Below are 17039 nucleotides of genomic sequence, written 5' to 3' on the forward strand. Positions count from 1 at the left end.
CAGAAGCACCACACGTGCCTATGTCAATTCTTTTTTTCTCCCATTTTTATCTGAAATTCCTTTTTTTTTGTAAACACATTTCTTTACAGGTACCAGAGTCATACAGTGGAATTTGGCCTGCAGGACAATCATGTTTTCAAAAGGCTTGAAAGTAGGACTTAATTTCTTTTATCTGCTAGTGAAATTTACAGGCTTGAACATGTATCTCTTGCTTCAGCCTTCATGATCTTGGCAATATCAACTGCCATCTGATGCCAACTACTAGTTTCTGTTTCTCTTTTCCTCTTTATTATGGTTACAATAATTGGACAGTGGTTGCAATTAGCTGGGTGAGCAGCCCTGGCTGTTGCATCTCTGCTGATGACTTCATTAGGAGTGGACAGAGCCTGTGGGATGCCTGGAAATCGGTATCATCATTTCTGCACTGTCTGTGCCTCACTGACTGAGTGTTGCTGTCAGGCAGGCACCACCCTGGGATTAGTGGTTTTGCAAATGTTTTTAGGGAAAGCAGTAGCTCTCTGATAGGAGAAGAAAAGGCTCTGAAAGGACCTTCCCCCAGGTCCCAGTATTATAAACGCAGCTTAGTTTATCTTATATTTTAAGTTTGGAAGTTGTAGTCTGAAACCCCAAATTACATGTTATCCTGTATTTTTCCACAGCATGTATGCTGCTGTTACCCTCCTAATTGCTACCTGCTCTGTTGTATCGAGCTTCCCCCAAAGATGGCCTATTTGTCAGCCTTTGTGAGTGTTGTGATAGTCCCTTTTCTGTGAAGCTGCTTGCCTTACATTAGTTATAAATAATTACCCAGTTCCTCTGCCTACTTATTTTCAGCATGGCGGTCTCTCACTTCCGGCCCCTCTTAAATCAGAGATTTCCTGGCTTGAAGAATTGTTTCTTTTTCAAAAACACTATGGTGTGCCTGTGATTTTTGTGGACAAGTCTACCCTACAGTTTGTAGACCCATGTTTTCCCTCTGCTCCCTGTCCTATTAAAGCACCTCTTCCACAAAGTTCAGGATTTTGGGGCTGTCAGATGAGAAAAAGGAAGAAAAGGAAATTGAGGGTTGTCTGGTCCATGCTGTGAACCTTCCTTAAACCAACAGAGTTACTGTTTTTCTTTCCAGCATTCAAAAAGCAGTACTGAGAGGAGGTTGTTTGTGCTTTTACACAAGGTTATGGATGTAGTTCACATTATAGCCTTGCTTTTCAAAGATGGTAGGCTGGTGATAACTACCTTTTTAGTAGCTTTCCTACATCTGTGGATTTTAGTAGTAGAGCCCTCATCTCCTGGAAATTTGGGGAAGTAATGCAAACTTTACTGCTGAGAGCCACACTTAGAAGCCTTTCAGTTTTCACCTGAGAGTCAGCAGCCACTGGGAGATGTTGGCAGTGTGTGACACACCAGTTCAGTGAGAGCATCCTGACTTGTGGGAGAAAAGGACTGAAAGCACAACAGTTGGATGTGTTTAGTAGTCTCACAATAGGTTTGGTTCTCAACTGTAATTGTTCTGAGATGATTCAGCAGGGGTAAAGAATTTGACCAAGGACATATAGTGCCTGTGGGAGAGCAAAGTTTTGAATCTTCTGTTTCTTCAGTCTTGACAACATGCTGTAAGCAGCATTCCCATTAATGCGATAACTCACAAGGCAAAGTCTTTCCTGTCTCAGATCACTAGCAACTTGCAGGTGTAAGGTGATGTCTGTGAAATGGTGCAATATCCAGTGAAATAGGTACATTCTGGCACTTGTCACAATCATGGTTGAAAGAGATCTCTGGAAATCTCTGTCCCAACTGCCTGCTCCAAGTGGGGCCAACTTCAAGAGCAGAATTGGTTATTAAAGGCATTATCCAGTTGAGTTTTGACAATTTCCAGGGGTGGAGTTTCTACAGCCTTTCTGTTGCAGTGCCTGGCTACCCGCGTTGTGTAATTTTTTCCTTATAATTTTCTGGAATTTCCATTGCTGCAAATTGTGTCTGCTGCCTCTTTTTTTCACTGTATACCTCTGAGACGATGCAAACTCCATCTTTGCTGTAATCCCCTTTTCTTAGGGAACACTACTGAGAAGAGAGTGATCAGATGCTTCATGCAGCTTGACAGTGCCATGAAGAGGACTCGGAGACCTTAGAACTAAACAGAAGTCACATCATGTTCTAAACTGTATCACCCATGTCATGCAAACTCTCAGACTATCATCTTAGTAGTAGATTTCCCCATGCCTTCCCTATTACACTCCTTGGCTTAGAGGAGCAATTCTTCTTCTACCCTTAGCCTTCTTGCCAGAGATTTCTTCCCAAATAGTTGTACACAGCTCTGTAAATGTTAGTGACATTTGGAGTAAGTTTGAAGAGCCCATGTGCTCCTTCTTGGTTCCCCTGTGTCACTGCCAAGCCTCAGTATGGCAATACAGTCTCACTCATCACCTCCAAGGGCTAGCAATAACATTTACAAGCTACAGTTTCCTCTGTCTGCAAATATTTCCACTGTGCTACTCAGTGCTCTTACAGCTCCTCCCTAGCCCAGTTCTTTATGATTACAGCCCGAAGAAGGGAGATGCAAAGTTTATTAGATAACATTTACCTTTCATTGTGGATTAAAGGCTTTTTTTTTTTTTTTTTGTAACTCCCCACCTGACAACACCCCTTAATGAACTTATCCTCTTTTGTGTGTGGTGATAGCAAGAGGAGAGGAAACACATACCAAGCCTCATGCTGATGGAAACTGGTACATACTTCTTTGTGGGGTAGCCACAGGTTAGCCTTGGGAGCTGGAGAGCTGGTTCATTACAGAAGTTAAACAAAGCTAGAATCCAGAGTGCAAAGGCTTGTGAGGATTATTAGTGGAAGGAGATTTGGGATCCTGGATCCTAATATGCCTTCTCTAGGTCAGTTTAAAATTTAGAAGCTTGTGTTGTAGACAGTCAAAAATCTGGTGCAATTTTCCCTTACAATGGTGGAAGCTTCACAGTTTTAACTAGTTCCTTGAGATTTTGCCCACTTTGAGCTGAAAATTCTCAGGACTGGTTTACAGGATTTTGGTGTTATATAACCCCTTATAATATTGAACTAGGTGTTAATTTTGGATTCAGGAAAAAAAAAAGTGTAGTTCTGAAAAAAATTCAGAATTGCTTCTGTTCATAACCAACATCATTTCAATGTCTAAACTTTATGAATCAAGCTAATTTTTTTTTTTTGTGTGTGAGAAAGGACATTATAGTACTTGCAATGAACCCTGCACTTTTACAGATGCGTTGCTTGGGGCTTTTAGTTTGCTGCCTTTGCCTAGATTTTTGTATGTCTTCCATTTTGTGGATACTTAGGTAATAATTTTTTCTGCAGTAATTTCATGTTTCTGCTTGTGTTTGGAAAAACCACAAAGGAAAGAGATAGGAAATGTATAAGATACTGGAACAGGGAGCAGACAGTGGTATGGAAAGGGAAATGGTGAATAGGGTATTTATTCTGTTCTGACTTTCTAGATGAATAAATAGGTGTGATTTACAGTTCAGGTGTTCTTCAGGAATTTCTTATATGAACCAGCCCGCACTTCTGGGCTATTTTCAGACTAAAATGTATGTTAAAAGTATGTTAAAATTTTAAATAATGTAATGAAATAAATTTTGCAAGGTTTTTAAAAAATGTGTTTGATGAAAAATATTCATCTGGATGTCATCTGGCCTATGTAAACATCTGCTAGCAATTTTTGTCTATAGCGGCGGCCTTATAAGTGACAATTATTATTACTGCTCCACCAGTATTCTTGCATCCCTGAAAATGTGATGAACGCCTTGAAGATAGCTCTATTAGCTCTCTCATTTGCTGCTCATTTGGAAATATTTTGTACACATTGTACTGATAAGGGCGTCTTATGTAATTATTCTACTTTTAGTGCCTGTTTGGTCTTAACTGACATACACTATTCAAATTGGAGCATTTGAATTTAAGAAAGTAGTATACAAATCAGAGAGAAGCCAGAGGTGAGAAGCAGAAGAGGCAAGTTTTAGAAAATAAAAGCTAGGAGGTTGAATGAAAGGGGTTTACTTAGTCTAGAACAGAGTGAGAGAGCTGGGGTAATGGTATGCTGAGCTTCAGGATACGAAGGTCCTCTTGTAAAGCAGCTGTATACCCACTGGGAGTAGGGAAGGAAGGCGTCATCTTAATTTGAAGCAAATTAAAATTGGGATTGATGTTGCAAAAATACTTTGGTCTGTGAGGGAGATTAAGCACCAGCAAACCCAGTCCAGGTTCTTTACATTTCTGAGGTTGTGTGTGTCCAAGATTTTAACTGTTTTATCTTCATGAGTTTCCAGTGCATAACAACTGATGATAATGCTATTGACATCTTGTCAGGCTGAAATCTTTAAAGCAGAACAGCTTTGTTCTTACTAGCACAATAAACCTATCAGTGGCTGATTAGTGATATTATTTACAGGGTATTTTGCTGGACTAATAAAACCCATTCTTATTTCTAATGTAATGGTTCTCTTTAGGCAGGTATTTAAAGATGGTTTTGTGTTCTCTGTTGTTGTCCCTCTCAGTGCTAGTGAATTACATTTACATCCTTTGAGTTGCTCTTTCCTATTTGGCAGGCTAAATATGGTGAGGTCCAGTGGCACCTAGATGGGAGATATCCAAGGAAAATCCAATTTGCTGCAAAAGGGTGTCATAGTGCATTTAGTAAACATGGACTTTTCTTCTGCGTCAGCGAGGAGTAGTGCCAGAGCACGGTTCCGCTGGCTCCACGCTGCCAGGGCCCTTAGGGCACTGACAGGCCCTGCCCGGCCCCCGGGGCTCCCCTGGCCTGCCCACAGCCCGGGACCCCATGTCAGCCCCCTGGGGCTCCCCTGGACTGCCCACGGCCTGGGACCCCATGTCAGCCCCCCAGGGCTCCCCTGGACTGCCCACAGCCTGGGACCCCATGTCAGCCCCCCAGGGCTCCCCTGGACTGCCCACGGCCTGGGACCCCATGTCAGCCCCCCGGGGCTCCCCTGGACTGCCCACGGCCTGGGACCCCATGTCAGCCCCCTGGGGCTCCCCTGGACTGCCCACGGCCTGGGACCCCATGTCAGCCCCCTGGGGCTCCCCTGGACTGCCCATGGCCTGGGACCCCATGTCAGCCCCCCGGGGCTCCCCTGGCCTGCCCACGGCCCGGGGCCCCATGTCAGCCCCCTGGGGCCATCAGCCCCTGCCCCAGAGATGCCGCAGCAGGGCTGGTCTCCAGCTCCCCACAGCCCTGCCTGGCCGTGGGCCCTGCCGAGCCAGGCCCATGTCCAGTCTCTGTCGCCGTGGCTCTGCCTGGCGATTGTGGCACCTGATCTTAGCCCTGGCCTGTGGATTGACTTCCTGGCCTGACTCCGGACCTGCCTCATCGCCATGACGTTTCCTGGGCTCTTGGTTGGACCTGGCCACCATCTGCAGGTCTGTCGTGCTCGCCTCCTTGGGTGTGTGGGACAGCCCTGGGCAGTGAGGGCCTGGCCCTGGTAGCCTCACAGCTCCCAGCTCCCATCCTGCTGGATGACGTGCAAGGTTGTAACCACTTGTGAGCACTTAAAGTTCCCATGACATTTTTTCCACCAAAAAAGGAGCATTATCTCCTGGGTCCTAGTCAGATTTCCGTCTGAGTGATTACATTCAGGCTCCCCAAATTACTTGCCAGACTCCTGCTGTTGAAACTCATCTGTATGGAATCCACTTGGACAGGAATGAGGATTTCTTTTTCTTTTTTTAGGCCTTTTTTTCAGTTCTGTTTTTTTTTCTGTGTTTGTTTGTTTTAAGTGTAATTTTAGTTTTCAGAAAATCAAGGTTGTTTTTATTTATGGCCATGTATCTGCTAGTGGATATGGGAGGGAAAGAGGTGTGCTGTGTAAAGCCTACAGGAAAGTTTTGTCTGGTTTGTGGGTACAAAGCTTTGGCACTTTTTCTTTAAGGATATTTGAATTTTTGCAAGAAGGTGGAAACGTTTGGTCTATATTCCCCCATAGTTTTGAACCAGCATACCTCTTTGCCACACTTGCTCCTTGCCAGGTGTGTCGTGCCTCTCCAGTTGGTGACGCTTCTCTCTGGAAGCTCTGCTCGGTAGGAGCCGGTGGCAATAGCTGACTCTTGCAAATGTAGCTAGGGGGAACACGTCGTGTGCCCTGAACTACTGTCGTTGGTGACTTCAGCTAAACTTTTTGTGAAGGGAGGATATTTTTCCCTTCTTTTTGCACTGTCATATTTCTGGAAATTTCAGGAAGAAAGCTATATTGTAGCCTGGGAGGCAGGGGAAAGAGACCCCAGGGAAGAACAGGAGACTACAGAAAAACTAAAAGGTAGAAGAAAGGAAGGAGGCCAAGAATGAAGATGAATGCAAGAGAAAAGTTAGAAAGCAGCAGAAAGAGCATGAAGAGGTCTTGAATATTTTTCTGTCTGTATTTTAAGAATACGCATGTTGCCGTCTCCCCAGGAGGTTTATGCAGAGCCTTGTGGGGAAGCAGCAGTGAATTGCTCCTTTGGATGCTAAGTGTAAAATTAAAGCTGGCAGGGTCTCAGAGCACAAGATTGGGAAGCTAATCGCTCCTAATAACATTGATTTTCACAGATCTCTGGCATTATGTCAGGGCGGTTTTGAATCAGCACCTGGTTTCTTCCTCTTCCCATCTCCAAGCTAATGGCAATGAAGCTTCTGGCTTTGGGATCGCAAATAAATGCCACTCTGCATCTTTTTGTCTGTACAAATCTGTGGGTCTCTGAAACATGGTTTCACCCATTGGTCCTATGCACATCTCTGTGAGACATCCAAGTGTAATAGCTACCCTAAAAGTAGAAGGGTGGAAGGAATGTGCGCGTATTTTAAACTTGGATAACTGTGCTGCTGCCCGTATTTATGGTGCTGTACAAAAGCATTACAGTTCCATTGCTGCAGATGGCTGAGGACAATCAAATGGATGCCTGTATTCAGGCAGAAGTTGCCAGCACAGGTGCCTAGGGGGCTGAGGTCACCTAGTTGTTGCCAGGTTACATTCAACCCTGAGCAGATTTGCTGTATGTGTTGCTCAGCTGTAACATGCCTTCCTTGAGTTTTGGGGACTGACTGTCAGGACTAGGAGGTAGGTTTTATTTGTATGACTGCTACTAGGCAATACCCTCCTCTGAAGGGGTATTTTCGTAGCTGGAGGAAATGGTCTGCTTGCAAGGAGATGTGCTGAAAAAGCTCCCAGATACACCAGATGGTGAAGACTTGCAAGGTGAGAATGAAATCTCTTCATTTTTAAAAGATGTCAAGTGCATAGGCAGTCTGAGCTGGGCCAGGCTCAGGTCAGCATAGGGCACACACAAGAACAGAAACTCGTCATCTCCTATGGTTGTGTGGAAGCTGTTTCAACTATTTCAGGCTATTTAATTTTATCTGCTTAATTGTTACAAGGATTCATTGCTCCCTGTTTCTAGCAGACTGACCAGAGAAGGGACAATAATACCTCACTTAGGCTACTGTGGGATGTCAGTTGAAACGCTCTTTAGACTTTTGTGCCATCTTCAGCAATTCTGGATGTTCTTCAGGTCCTTCTTACATAAGTATAATAATAATGGTTGGGATTTCTTGTCTAAGGACAGTAATTTTCTGGCAATGGGATCAGTGGAGCTGAAGGACATGAATTCTTTTTGAAGGGAAGAGACTCATTATTACCACGCTTTCTGTTTGTTGTCTTCTACTGTCTGCAGAAAACCCCGTGTTTCCAAAGCACCTAATGCATGGTGCTGTGGAGAAGGAAGCAGCAGAGCTGGGGCACTTGTGTCAGCTACTCCCACGCATAGTCCTGATACTCTCCAACCCCCTTCTCACAGCTATTCAGGCACTAGGGCAAGCAACTGGTTCATGCAAGGCACATCTGAGCTGAAAGCGTCAAAAGAGCCATTTCATGCTTGACTGCATTTTCTAATACAATCCGCAGAGAGAGAGAAGAAAGAGAGCAAGGAGGGTTTGTGTGTACATACGGATTGCCTTTGAGTGTATGTATAATATACAGTACATTTAGTTCCAGCTTGCAGCTGTGGGTGGCAAGTAAGAGGTGCAGACGTGAGGGGGAAGAGAATTGCGCTTTGAAAAGAAGAAACCATTCCCCCACCTTGAGAAGGAAGCTTTTGTTCCTTCTCTGTTTCTTGGCCAAGCGAAGATGCGTGTCCCTAGGGCAGCACTGACAACTGGTACCCAGAAGGTGTATGTATGGCTGAGTGGGTGTTACGTGTGCAGTCCATGACAGTGTGCGGGGAGCGCAGCTAAGAAAACTGGTGAACAGGGATGCTGTTCACAGCCATCTTATTTTAATGGTGCTCCCAGAAAAGGTTTCTTCTTAATGGGTTTGTATGTCCCATGACCAGAGAGGTGCAGCATACCAGCTATTAGTGCGGTGGGTCACTGCACCAGCACAACCACAGTGATCCCCACCAAATGTTTTGTAACCATATACATGTCTCCTCTGTCACTTTATAAGCTTGATACTTATATCCTTATTTATCACCTCATTTGTATATTTATTACACACTGCAGTTCTGTTACTGGCCGTTGTGGAGCCAGCCCCCATCCATCTACCCTATTCTAGCATCTAACATTTAGGCACTGATAGGACATAAGGATTGGCTCTACCAAGCTTGCTGTTTCCCTCTTGAAGTTCTGTTCCTGTCAACGTGAGTGGCCTGTCCGAGAAATATGGGACAAAGGGGTGAAACATAAGGAGAACATCTAGATTCCAAATACATGTTGTTGCTGCTGTTTAAATTAGATGGGGTGTTAGCTTTCTTGGGTGTGTGTGGGGTGCCTGGTGAGAATCCCAACCATTTCAGAAAAATGTAGCTCAACTGGATGAGGCACTGGTAAGAGTGCTTTACGGAGCAATCCTTCCATGTGCCTAGGGAGCTGAACTGGTCTTTCTTTTAACCTCTGGGAGTTTTATATATAGTTTTGTGGTAGGAGTCCTACATGGAGCAATCTCTACAGCTCTGCATTTGGTGGGGGTTGGCTGTGAGGAGAAGAGACACTGATTCATACACTAATATATTTATGTAGATTTGTAAATTTTATGGATAAAAATGCTTTGGAGCGTATTCCCGGACTGAAACAATGATTGCCATGCCATAGTGGTTACTGCAGTTCTATCACGAGACTTTAATTCTACCCCCTTAGAGAAGAATATCAGTTTCTGCAGGCATGACCCTGAACAAATAGAAAATGTTAAGTACTATAACTCCTTTCCTCAGCTGAACTTCCCATTTTCTTTGACATCCTCAGAGATGATAGACAAATATAATTCCTTTCCTTGCTGTTTTTTTTCTTGGCTTTCGTAGTGCCTCCATCTCCTGATTTTTTCCTGTGTTTGAATGACACTTAAACTTGCAATGGAGTTTGGTTTGTTCCTTTCTTCGTTTGCGTTGCAGTGCCATTGGTTGTGTCAGCAGAGCTCTACTAACAGTTGTTAGTAAGGAGGGGAAAAATATAAAATCACAAAACAGCACAAATCAGATGTAGAAAAGACCTGTTAGGAAACTTGTTTCATACAGTTGTTTTTCTTTAAAGTGCTAGCAATGAAATGAAATTCCTCTCTAAATAAGCAACAGCTCTTAAGAGTACTAGAAATAGGAACTCTAAGCCTTCAAAGGCAAGACTGAATGCTCTATTAGAAGTGTTGTAGACATTATTTAAAGTAGTCATTACAGCTAGTCTAGTGCTAGGGAAGGCTGGACTAATGGAGGAGATTGTGTTTTCTGGAAGATGTGAAAAACGGAGGCTTTGCCAGCTCATTATCACAAAAGGGCCCTGTGCTAACATGCTTGTCCTTGGGGATTGTCCATGGGTACTGCTGCCTCCAGTTGTGATGAATACCATATCTTTATGTTTGCTGCTCATACTTGCCACATAGGGTTGCTGGATGCAGTTAAACAGTTGCTGTGTTTTTCCCCAGTTACATACCTTTCCGTGGTGAGTGGTATGGTTCTGTAAACACAGTGCTCTTGTGATAGATGTTAGGGTTCTTCAGGAAGGAAGGTCGCACAGAGGTGTAACTTCTTTTCATTTTTTGCAATTGTTTGCTGATTCTTTGCAGAGGCCTCTATCTTGAGCTATGATGGCAGCATGTACATGAAGATCATTATGCCTATGGTCATGCACACAGAAGCAGAAGACGTATCCTTCCGTTTCACGTCCCAGCGCGCTTATGGGCTGTTGATGGCAACCACCTCACGAGACTCTGCTGACACTCTGCGCCTGGAGCTGGACGGAGGCCGTGTCAAACTTATGGTCAATTTAGGTATCGTATAAAAACCTTCCACTGCCCCTTCACTATTAGTTTGGGCTTGTGATTAGTGTTTTTTTAATCATTTTGTTGGTTTGATTGGATTGGATTGATTTCTAAAATAACTGCTGAGACCGTCATGATGATATTCTCTTGCGGAGAGAAATTCTCTTCTGCATTGCTGCATGAAGATTTGCTGTCAGTTCTTCGTTATGGACAGTGTTGGTTTTTAAGTCTTTAAGTTTTTAAGTTTCCTTTCTTGGTCTGGGACTGGTAAGCTCTGTGTGAGACATGCTGCTTGGTCCATCTTTTGATCAGTTACATCCCTCATTCATCCAGCATCACTCAAAACAGTCAAAGCCAAACGTGGGAGGAAAGCAAAATGGATGTGGTGGCAAGCAGAAGTCCTGTGAATCCCATGCCCTTTACAGAACTTGGCAGCGTTTGATACAACTTGGTCTATTTTACGAATTCACTAATTACTTCTATTTTCTAATTGCTATATGTTTCAGCCTTTAGGGCTTTTTATATCTTGTAAAAAAAGCCGGGGTTTTTTTGATTATGTCTTTATTAAAATGAAGGCAACAATAATAAAAGTGCATCCCCCTCATCCCAAAGGCTTGTGTTCTGTCTCCTTAGAGTTACAGTTTCCCAGAAAATAATAAAAAAAGACAATTAGAAACAAGTCCAACAATAACAACAATAAAAAAAAATTGGGGAGTGAATGTGCTATTAGATTAGCCTCAATCCTTTTTCTTGCTAGTCTTTAAGTATTGTACTGAATGACAAATAGCCTTTTTAAAGAATATAAATACACGAGTTGAAGCTTTCTTTCACTTTTCAGTGATGCAACTTGTTGCTTCATGTGAATCCAGGAATATAACTAAGAAGAGATTATGAGTCAAAGAGGCAGAACTATCATGATAGTGTGAAATGTTAAACCTCTTCTAATATGTAGGGTACTCTATATGAAGATGTGTGCATGGTCTGTGAAAGCTTGTGTCAGCTTTCAAAATTCAAAGCCCTGCTGGAACAAGCTTCTGCATTTTTTGAGCTAACAGTATCAGCATCGTCAGAGCCCTGCTGTGGTGATATCAGGAGCAAACCATGTAGTGGCTTTGTAGAGAGCAAAAAAAAGGTATTATACGCCCATGCCTGTAGTAATGGTTCTTGTTTTTTAACTCCTGTCCTAGCTAGATATGGTAAGTTTATCAAGGTCTTGCTGCACCACAGGTGAGCTTGAGTGGTGATTTTAGGGTTCCTCATCCTCACCTGGGCAATATCCAACAGTTGTCCTCTGGCACTAGCTTGTTTTTTTAAAATTGCTTCTAGCGCCTTTTTCACTTTGAAAGTGCAAGTCAGACCCTAATATCTGCTTTTGGAGTAAGAAAGTGAAGAGAAGAAGATGCATTTAAACAAGGTCATATCTCTTAAAAGCAAAGAGTCCCCATCTAAAGGGCTACAGAAACCCTTGCTTTTTATTAAAAAAATAAAAAATAAAAAAATGCAGTGTTATAGACTTCCTGTTTGGAATATACATATATGCTCTGCATAGGTTGACTGAAGAAGTGTAAAGCACTATTGAGTGTCTGGCTAGCATAGGAGCAGTTGCTGTGCTATCCAGACTGGCCTAAGGGACAGAGGAAATAGATCAACTTCAGCTATGACAGTAACTTCTCAAATAAAGAGAAACAGCACTCTGATGATAGCCATCTGTGCCTATATTAACTTTAAGTGAAGGAAAATTTAATAGGTTTGCAGGGTTTCTCTGGAGAACAGCTCAAAAGAATTGCTGTTGAGCATTCTTACATGTGCAAAGAGAATCTTTCACAAAGCTCCAGTGCATGTGTATATATATATGTGTGTGTCTGCATTTTCTTCTGATCTAATACAGTTGGTGCTGATAATCTGGCAAAATGAGATTTTTTTTTTTTCCCCACTGTTTCCTTTCTTGGCAGTTCTTGCTAGCCATTTTCTTCTCAGAGAATAAACTTAATCACTGGAAGTTTGGCAGTGGCATGCTTCTGTCGGGGAAGTGATGGGGCAGCTGAGTATCTGCTTAGCTCTACACTACCCCCTTGTAACCCAGAGCCAGTTCTTTTACCTTGTCTGCCTTAGTTTCTCTCTTTGTTGAAGGGAGAATACTTCGCAACCTGCCAGGAATGTGGTAGTATTTTAGTAAGTGCTGCTTCTATCACCTTTGATACTCCCACATGAAAAGTACTACAGCATGAAAACTGCCAGACTTAATAAAAAATGATTACTTTTTCTTCTGAGAAAGGTACTACTTGTTTCATTCTGTTATATCTTCATCGTCCTTTAAAATCAATGAGGATAGGGGGAATTGCTCCTTTTGGGTGTTCAGGGCCTCCTAGACTTAGACCCTGTGTGAATATGAGGAGGGTATATTTAGATTACCCTGAATACACTTGTTTTTTACAGCTTATTCTTTCCTTTCCAGTTTTCCTTATATCATGTTGGCAGACAATATTTTCCCTCAGGGCCTGTCAACATTGTGTGCCTGATTGGCCTTGGTCACTTTTAACACTCACTGGGGTCTGTTACACCACCACCTAGCCTAGAGGTGGACTGTTCAGCTCTTACTATCTGGCATCTGAAAGATGTGGCTAAAGAATTGATATATGGTCTACACATGTTTGGAAAGAGATATGTCATTGATAGTTTAATACAGGGACAAAATGTGTATGCCAGATTTGCCAGCTTTTCAGCTGGAAACTTTTGAGGTTGAATCTTCCCCCGAAAGTGACTACAGGCTGCATCTGTCAGCACTCTCCTTCTATACTCGACTCAACAGAAAGGTAGTTTAGACTGTTGGAACCTGGATTGAGCTTCACCTCTCCTCTCTTCAGATTTATAAAGCTGTCAGATATATTCCTTGAAACAGGACTTTCCTTCTATCAAAACAGCAAAGTTACCTTGCTGTTGAAGAAACAGAATTTGAGGAGGAATGACCTTACCAGAGCCATTAATTTTCAGTTGTTTACTGTAAGTCAAATCTAACTCTTTAAGGAGACTGTTCATAGCCAAAATGTCACAAACGAGAACCAAATCTTCATTATCTGACCCTGCCAAAATACCCTTACCAGTCATCAGCACCACCTCTGAAGACCTGAGTATGCTTGGTGCTGACTAGCTACGTGTCAGCATCTCCCTGAGTGTCTAACCCATGACGGATGTCTGTAAGCAAAGACTGTTTTGAGTGGTGAGTTATTTAATTGTGCTTTTCTTATAAGTCATTTAATACTATTAGTAAGAGCTGTCTCTTTCTTCTCTTCTTTGATCTATTCCATTTGATTACTTATTATCATTTGTGTGGTTATTAAGGTCTTTCCTATGTTGTTTTCTCTTTTATTTTTTTCTTTTCTTTGATTTTTTTTTTTTAACTCTTCTGTGTATTTCAGTTGTAAAGCTTTCCCATACCCCATCAGCCATGGTAAATCAAAAGATGGTATTCAACCCTTCAAAGGCCTGAAGCCTGCGGCCCGCACAGCAAACAGCCCTGAGAACAGAGTGTACAGAGCAGCCTGCAGGGGCTGGCATATCCCACTCACCTCCTCAGCACTCAGTGTCCAAACCAAACAGGGGATAGATACATTGTACAGCAGGCATGGGTGGGCATGGGCGGCTGGGTGCTTGCTGTAGAAGGTGGGAGGGAAAGGAAGAGCAGTGATGAATAATTCTCTAAGAAGGAGGGAGGGCTAAGGAAGTTGTTTCAGACCTTTCCCATGTGGGTGCCCGAGGCACTGCAATCTGCATGTTGACAGCATGTCTCACAGTAGTTTGGGTGTTTGTTGTGTGAAGATTAGAAGTCCAAATGTGATACAGATCTCACTTCTGTTGAGAAGGACTCTGAAGAAATGGGTTTAGAGTGGAAGGAGAGAGAGAGAGAAAAAAAAATTAAGCAAATCATGGCTTGGAACATGCTTGGGAACCATTTCTGATGCTGAGATGATGTGCAGAAAGGGAAAGAAATGGCTGGTCCGATAGGGAGCTCCACCTTCACATTTTTCCTCCCACTGATGAGTGGGAGGGTTATAGTGTCACTGACTTTTATTAAAGAATATTTCAGATTTTTTTTCTTCCTGGCTTGACTTATCTTCAGGTCACTGGTGACTACAATAAACGCTTTCTGCCTCCTGTTAATCTGAGTCAGTTCTCTTGTAAGGAAGTGTAATCATCCCTCTTGCCTATCTTTTCCTAAGATACTTCCTCAAGGGTGTCAAGGACGTCTTTGCCTCTCCAAAATGCAAAGTTTCTTTTGTCATTCCTACATGGAAACAGAGCAGGCACATTTTCTATTTTTCTTTTTTAAATGTATGTGAACTTTTATGCCAAATTTCCTTTTGTGCAGATCATACACTCAGACCTGCAAGTGTATGCCCATTCACACTGTTTCTCATTAATAAATTTCTTTTCTATAATTGGTGCATACAAAGGCTCTTGATTTTTTTTTTTTTTGTCATAGACATGCAAAAATATTTGTCAGCTGCCAGTTACAGGTGGGTGCACAGCCTGACTGCATGCAAGTAGGAGAGAGGTAAGGAGCCACACTATAATATGGGGTAAAAGTGTGCACAGGACCTCATCTGGTTTCCCCATAGGAAATAACCTAAAGTGAGCTTAGAAACAGTCAGGCCTCAATTATCTTTCTTGTCCTAGTCTTGCCTGATATCTTCCATAACCACATGTGGATGCTCATCAAAAGGAACACTTTGTTCTCACACAGCAAAGGTGACTTTCTTTCCTGATTCAAGGAAAAAACAACCTAGTGCCTTAGCAATGTCAAATAAATATCACTATTTTCAGGCACAAAGATACAAATGGTAAGAAACACAGGCCTAATTTGGAGAGACTTCTGTCTGCTACTAAAGATATCTCCATTCAAACTATAAATCCCTAGTGTTACCTAATTGCAGTGGAGCTATTTAACTTTTTGTGAGGAGAGTGTCTTTGGCCCATTTTCCAGGTGATGTGCTCTGGAAAACCTTCCATTTGAGCACTAAGGAAGCAGCTTCTGGTTTACATTAGGAATAATAATGAAGGAAAGTAACTGTAGAAGGTCTTCCCCAGCTCATCCTGCTGCCCATGCAGTTACAGACTGTGTTTTCACTTTATTGCTGTCCTGCAGATTCCTCATCCAATTGCTGAACAGGCAGGTGGCTGGATTTACAGCTGTTTAGGCATACTCATCTTCAAAACCCTAAAGCAAGGGAAAACCTCTTTTGAGTCAGGAATGCAGCCATACCTAAATAAAGCAAATCTCATCAGTAGAAGCCGATAACAGGGCTGAGAGCCCCAGATGACAATTACCAGAAGTCTTACTGCCCTGGTACTGTGCAGGAGGAATCCCAAGCAGTTTTTTAAATTATTCCTGAATTCCCCAGCTGCTGCTGTTTTGAGTCCAAAGAGCAGGCTGAACCTGCACCTTACTGCTAGGGAAAGCATCCTCTGCTTTGGATTTGTAGTGTTGTACTAGTTTAGAGGAAAATAGGTATTTTCTTCCTTTCTAAAAACTGATGTAAGAGGGAGAAAACAGCTTCACATATTAATGATGGAAAATTTTTTTTGGTTGCTTTGGGCAAGGCTCAGAATTAAGGAAATGAATGAAAAAACTTGTGCTTGTTCTTTGAAAGTAGTGTGGAGAGTATGGTGGTGCTGGTGTAGCAGCGCAGGCAGATGCACTTGCTTAGCTACCATGTGGGATCACCGCTGACCCAGCTGGACTAAGTCCGGTTCAGGAGCTGGTTCTTCTGGAGTGCACTTGGACGTTTCTGCCTGGCACCCCATTGCATGGCATTGCAGAGCCTTCATGCTCACAGAGTCTGGAGATCTAATAGTGCCATGGTAGTTGTCAGGGCAACCCCCTCAGTGGCCTGGTCTCTTGTTGTCCTTTGAAATAGAAATATGGCAGTCAGGATAAGGGCTATACAGGTTTTCAGTTTGAAAGGTCAACCTCTTCACCTGGAGCAGTCAGGGATTCAGCCTGAGGGTGAGCCCTGGGACATGTAGTTATTTCTGTATCGCTGCAAAAAAAATAAAAATGCAAAACTTCCCTGCAGACATCAATAACACAACAATGGTTTTAGTTTCTAACTTTGGTGAATGTTGCTGAGGACCAGCCATGTTTCTCTTTCCAGCACACTTACTGTTTAGCTCATAAGAAATTCCCCTGTTGTTCCAGCTATAACAACTCTCTTGATCTCGCTTGCAGCGAGACTTGGGAGTCTCTCTTGCTCTTGCTCTCACTCTCCATCAGGTCATAGAGGGAGGTTCCCCAGCATGTACTTCAGAGCTCTCCCTACCCCACCCAACTCCTATAAGGGATATAGCCACCACTGTATGGTGATCGTACCAATTGCTCCAGGGCTGTTTGCTCCCACTTTTCTGTTGCGGTTGACGACACATGACAAACCTAATCGCACAAAACCAAACCCAGATTTTCTCAAGAGAAGTGCTGCTTGAAAACAGACTCTCTCTGGCTATGCTGCTCCTGATTGGTGTGTCCCTGCTCATTATGGCTCTTTATTTATAGACTCTTATTATTTCCCCTCTTTCATTTTTTTAAGGACTGCATTTAGTTTCAGCTGCTGAAATAATTTTCCTACATCTGTCTGAGTAAACATAAAATCGGTCCAGTTAAGCAGCAAACTGCATTATATTTCTCTGCCATTCTGTATAATCTTTCTTGCTGGGCCATATCTCTGTAATAAATATGACTGTCCCTGCTGGTCAGAGCTTTAGTTGTCCAGACAG

General features: G+C 42.9%; 1 protein-coding gene across 10 annotated transcripts in view; it reads left to right on the forward strand.

The window, feature by feature from the left end:
• NRXN3 (neurexin 3) overlaps positions 1-17039 on the forward strand; it is a 983905-nt gene that overhangs the window by 295183 nt on the left and 671683 nt on the right. For all 10 annotated transcript variants that reach the window (XM_075503346.1, XM_075503345.1, XM_075503342.1 and 7 more), the window contains one exon: positions 10077-10280. In XM_075503346.1, coding sequence (XP_075359461.1) covers positions 10077-10280 — 204 coding nt within the window. The remainder of the gene's footprint in view (positions 1-10076; positions 10281-17039) is intronic.

Source organism: Mycteria americana, chromosome 5 (genome assembly GCF_035582795.1).
Source record: "Mycteria americana isolate JAX WOST 10 ecotype Jacksonville Zoo and Gardens chromosome 5, USCA_MyAme_1.0, whole genome shotgun sequence".
Lineage (NCBI taxonomy): Eukaryota > Metazoa > Chordata > Aves > Ciconiiformes > Ciconiidae > Mycteria > Mycteria americana.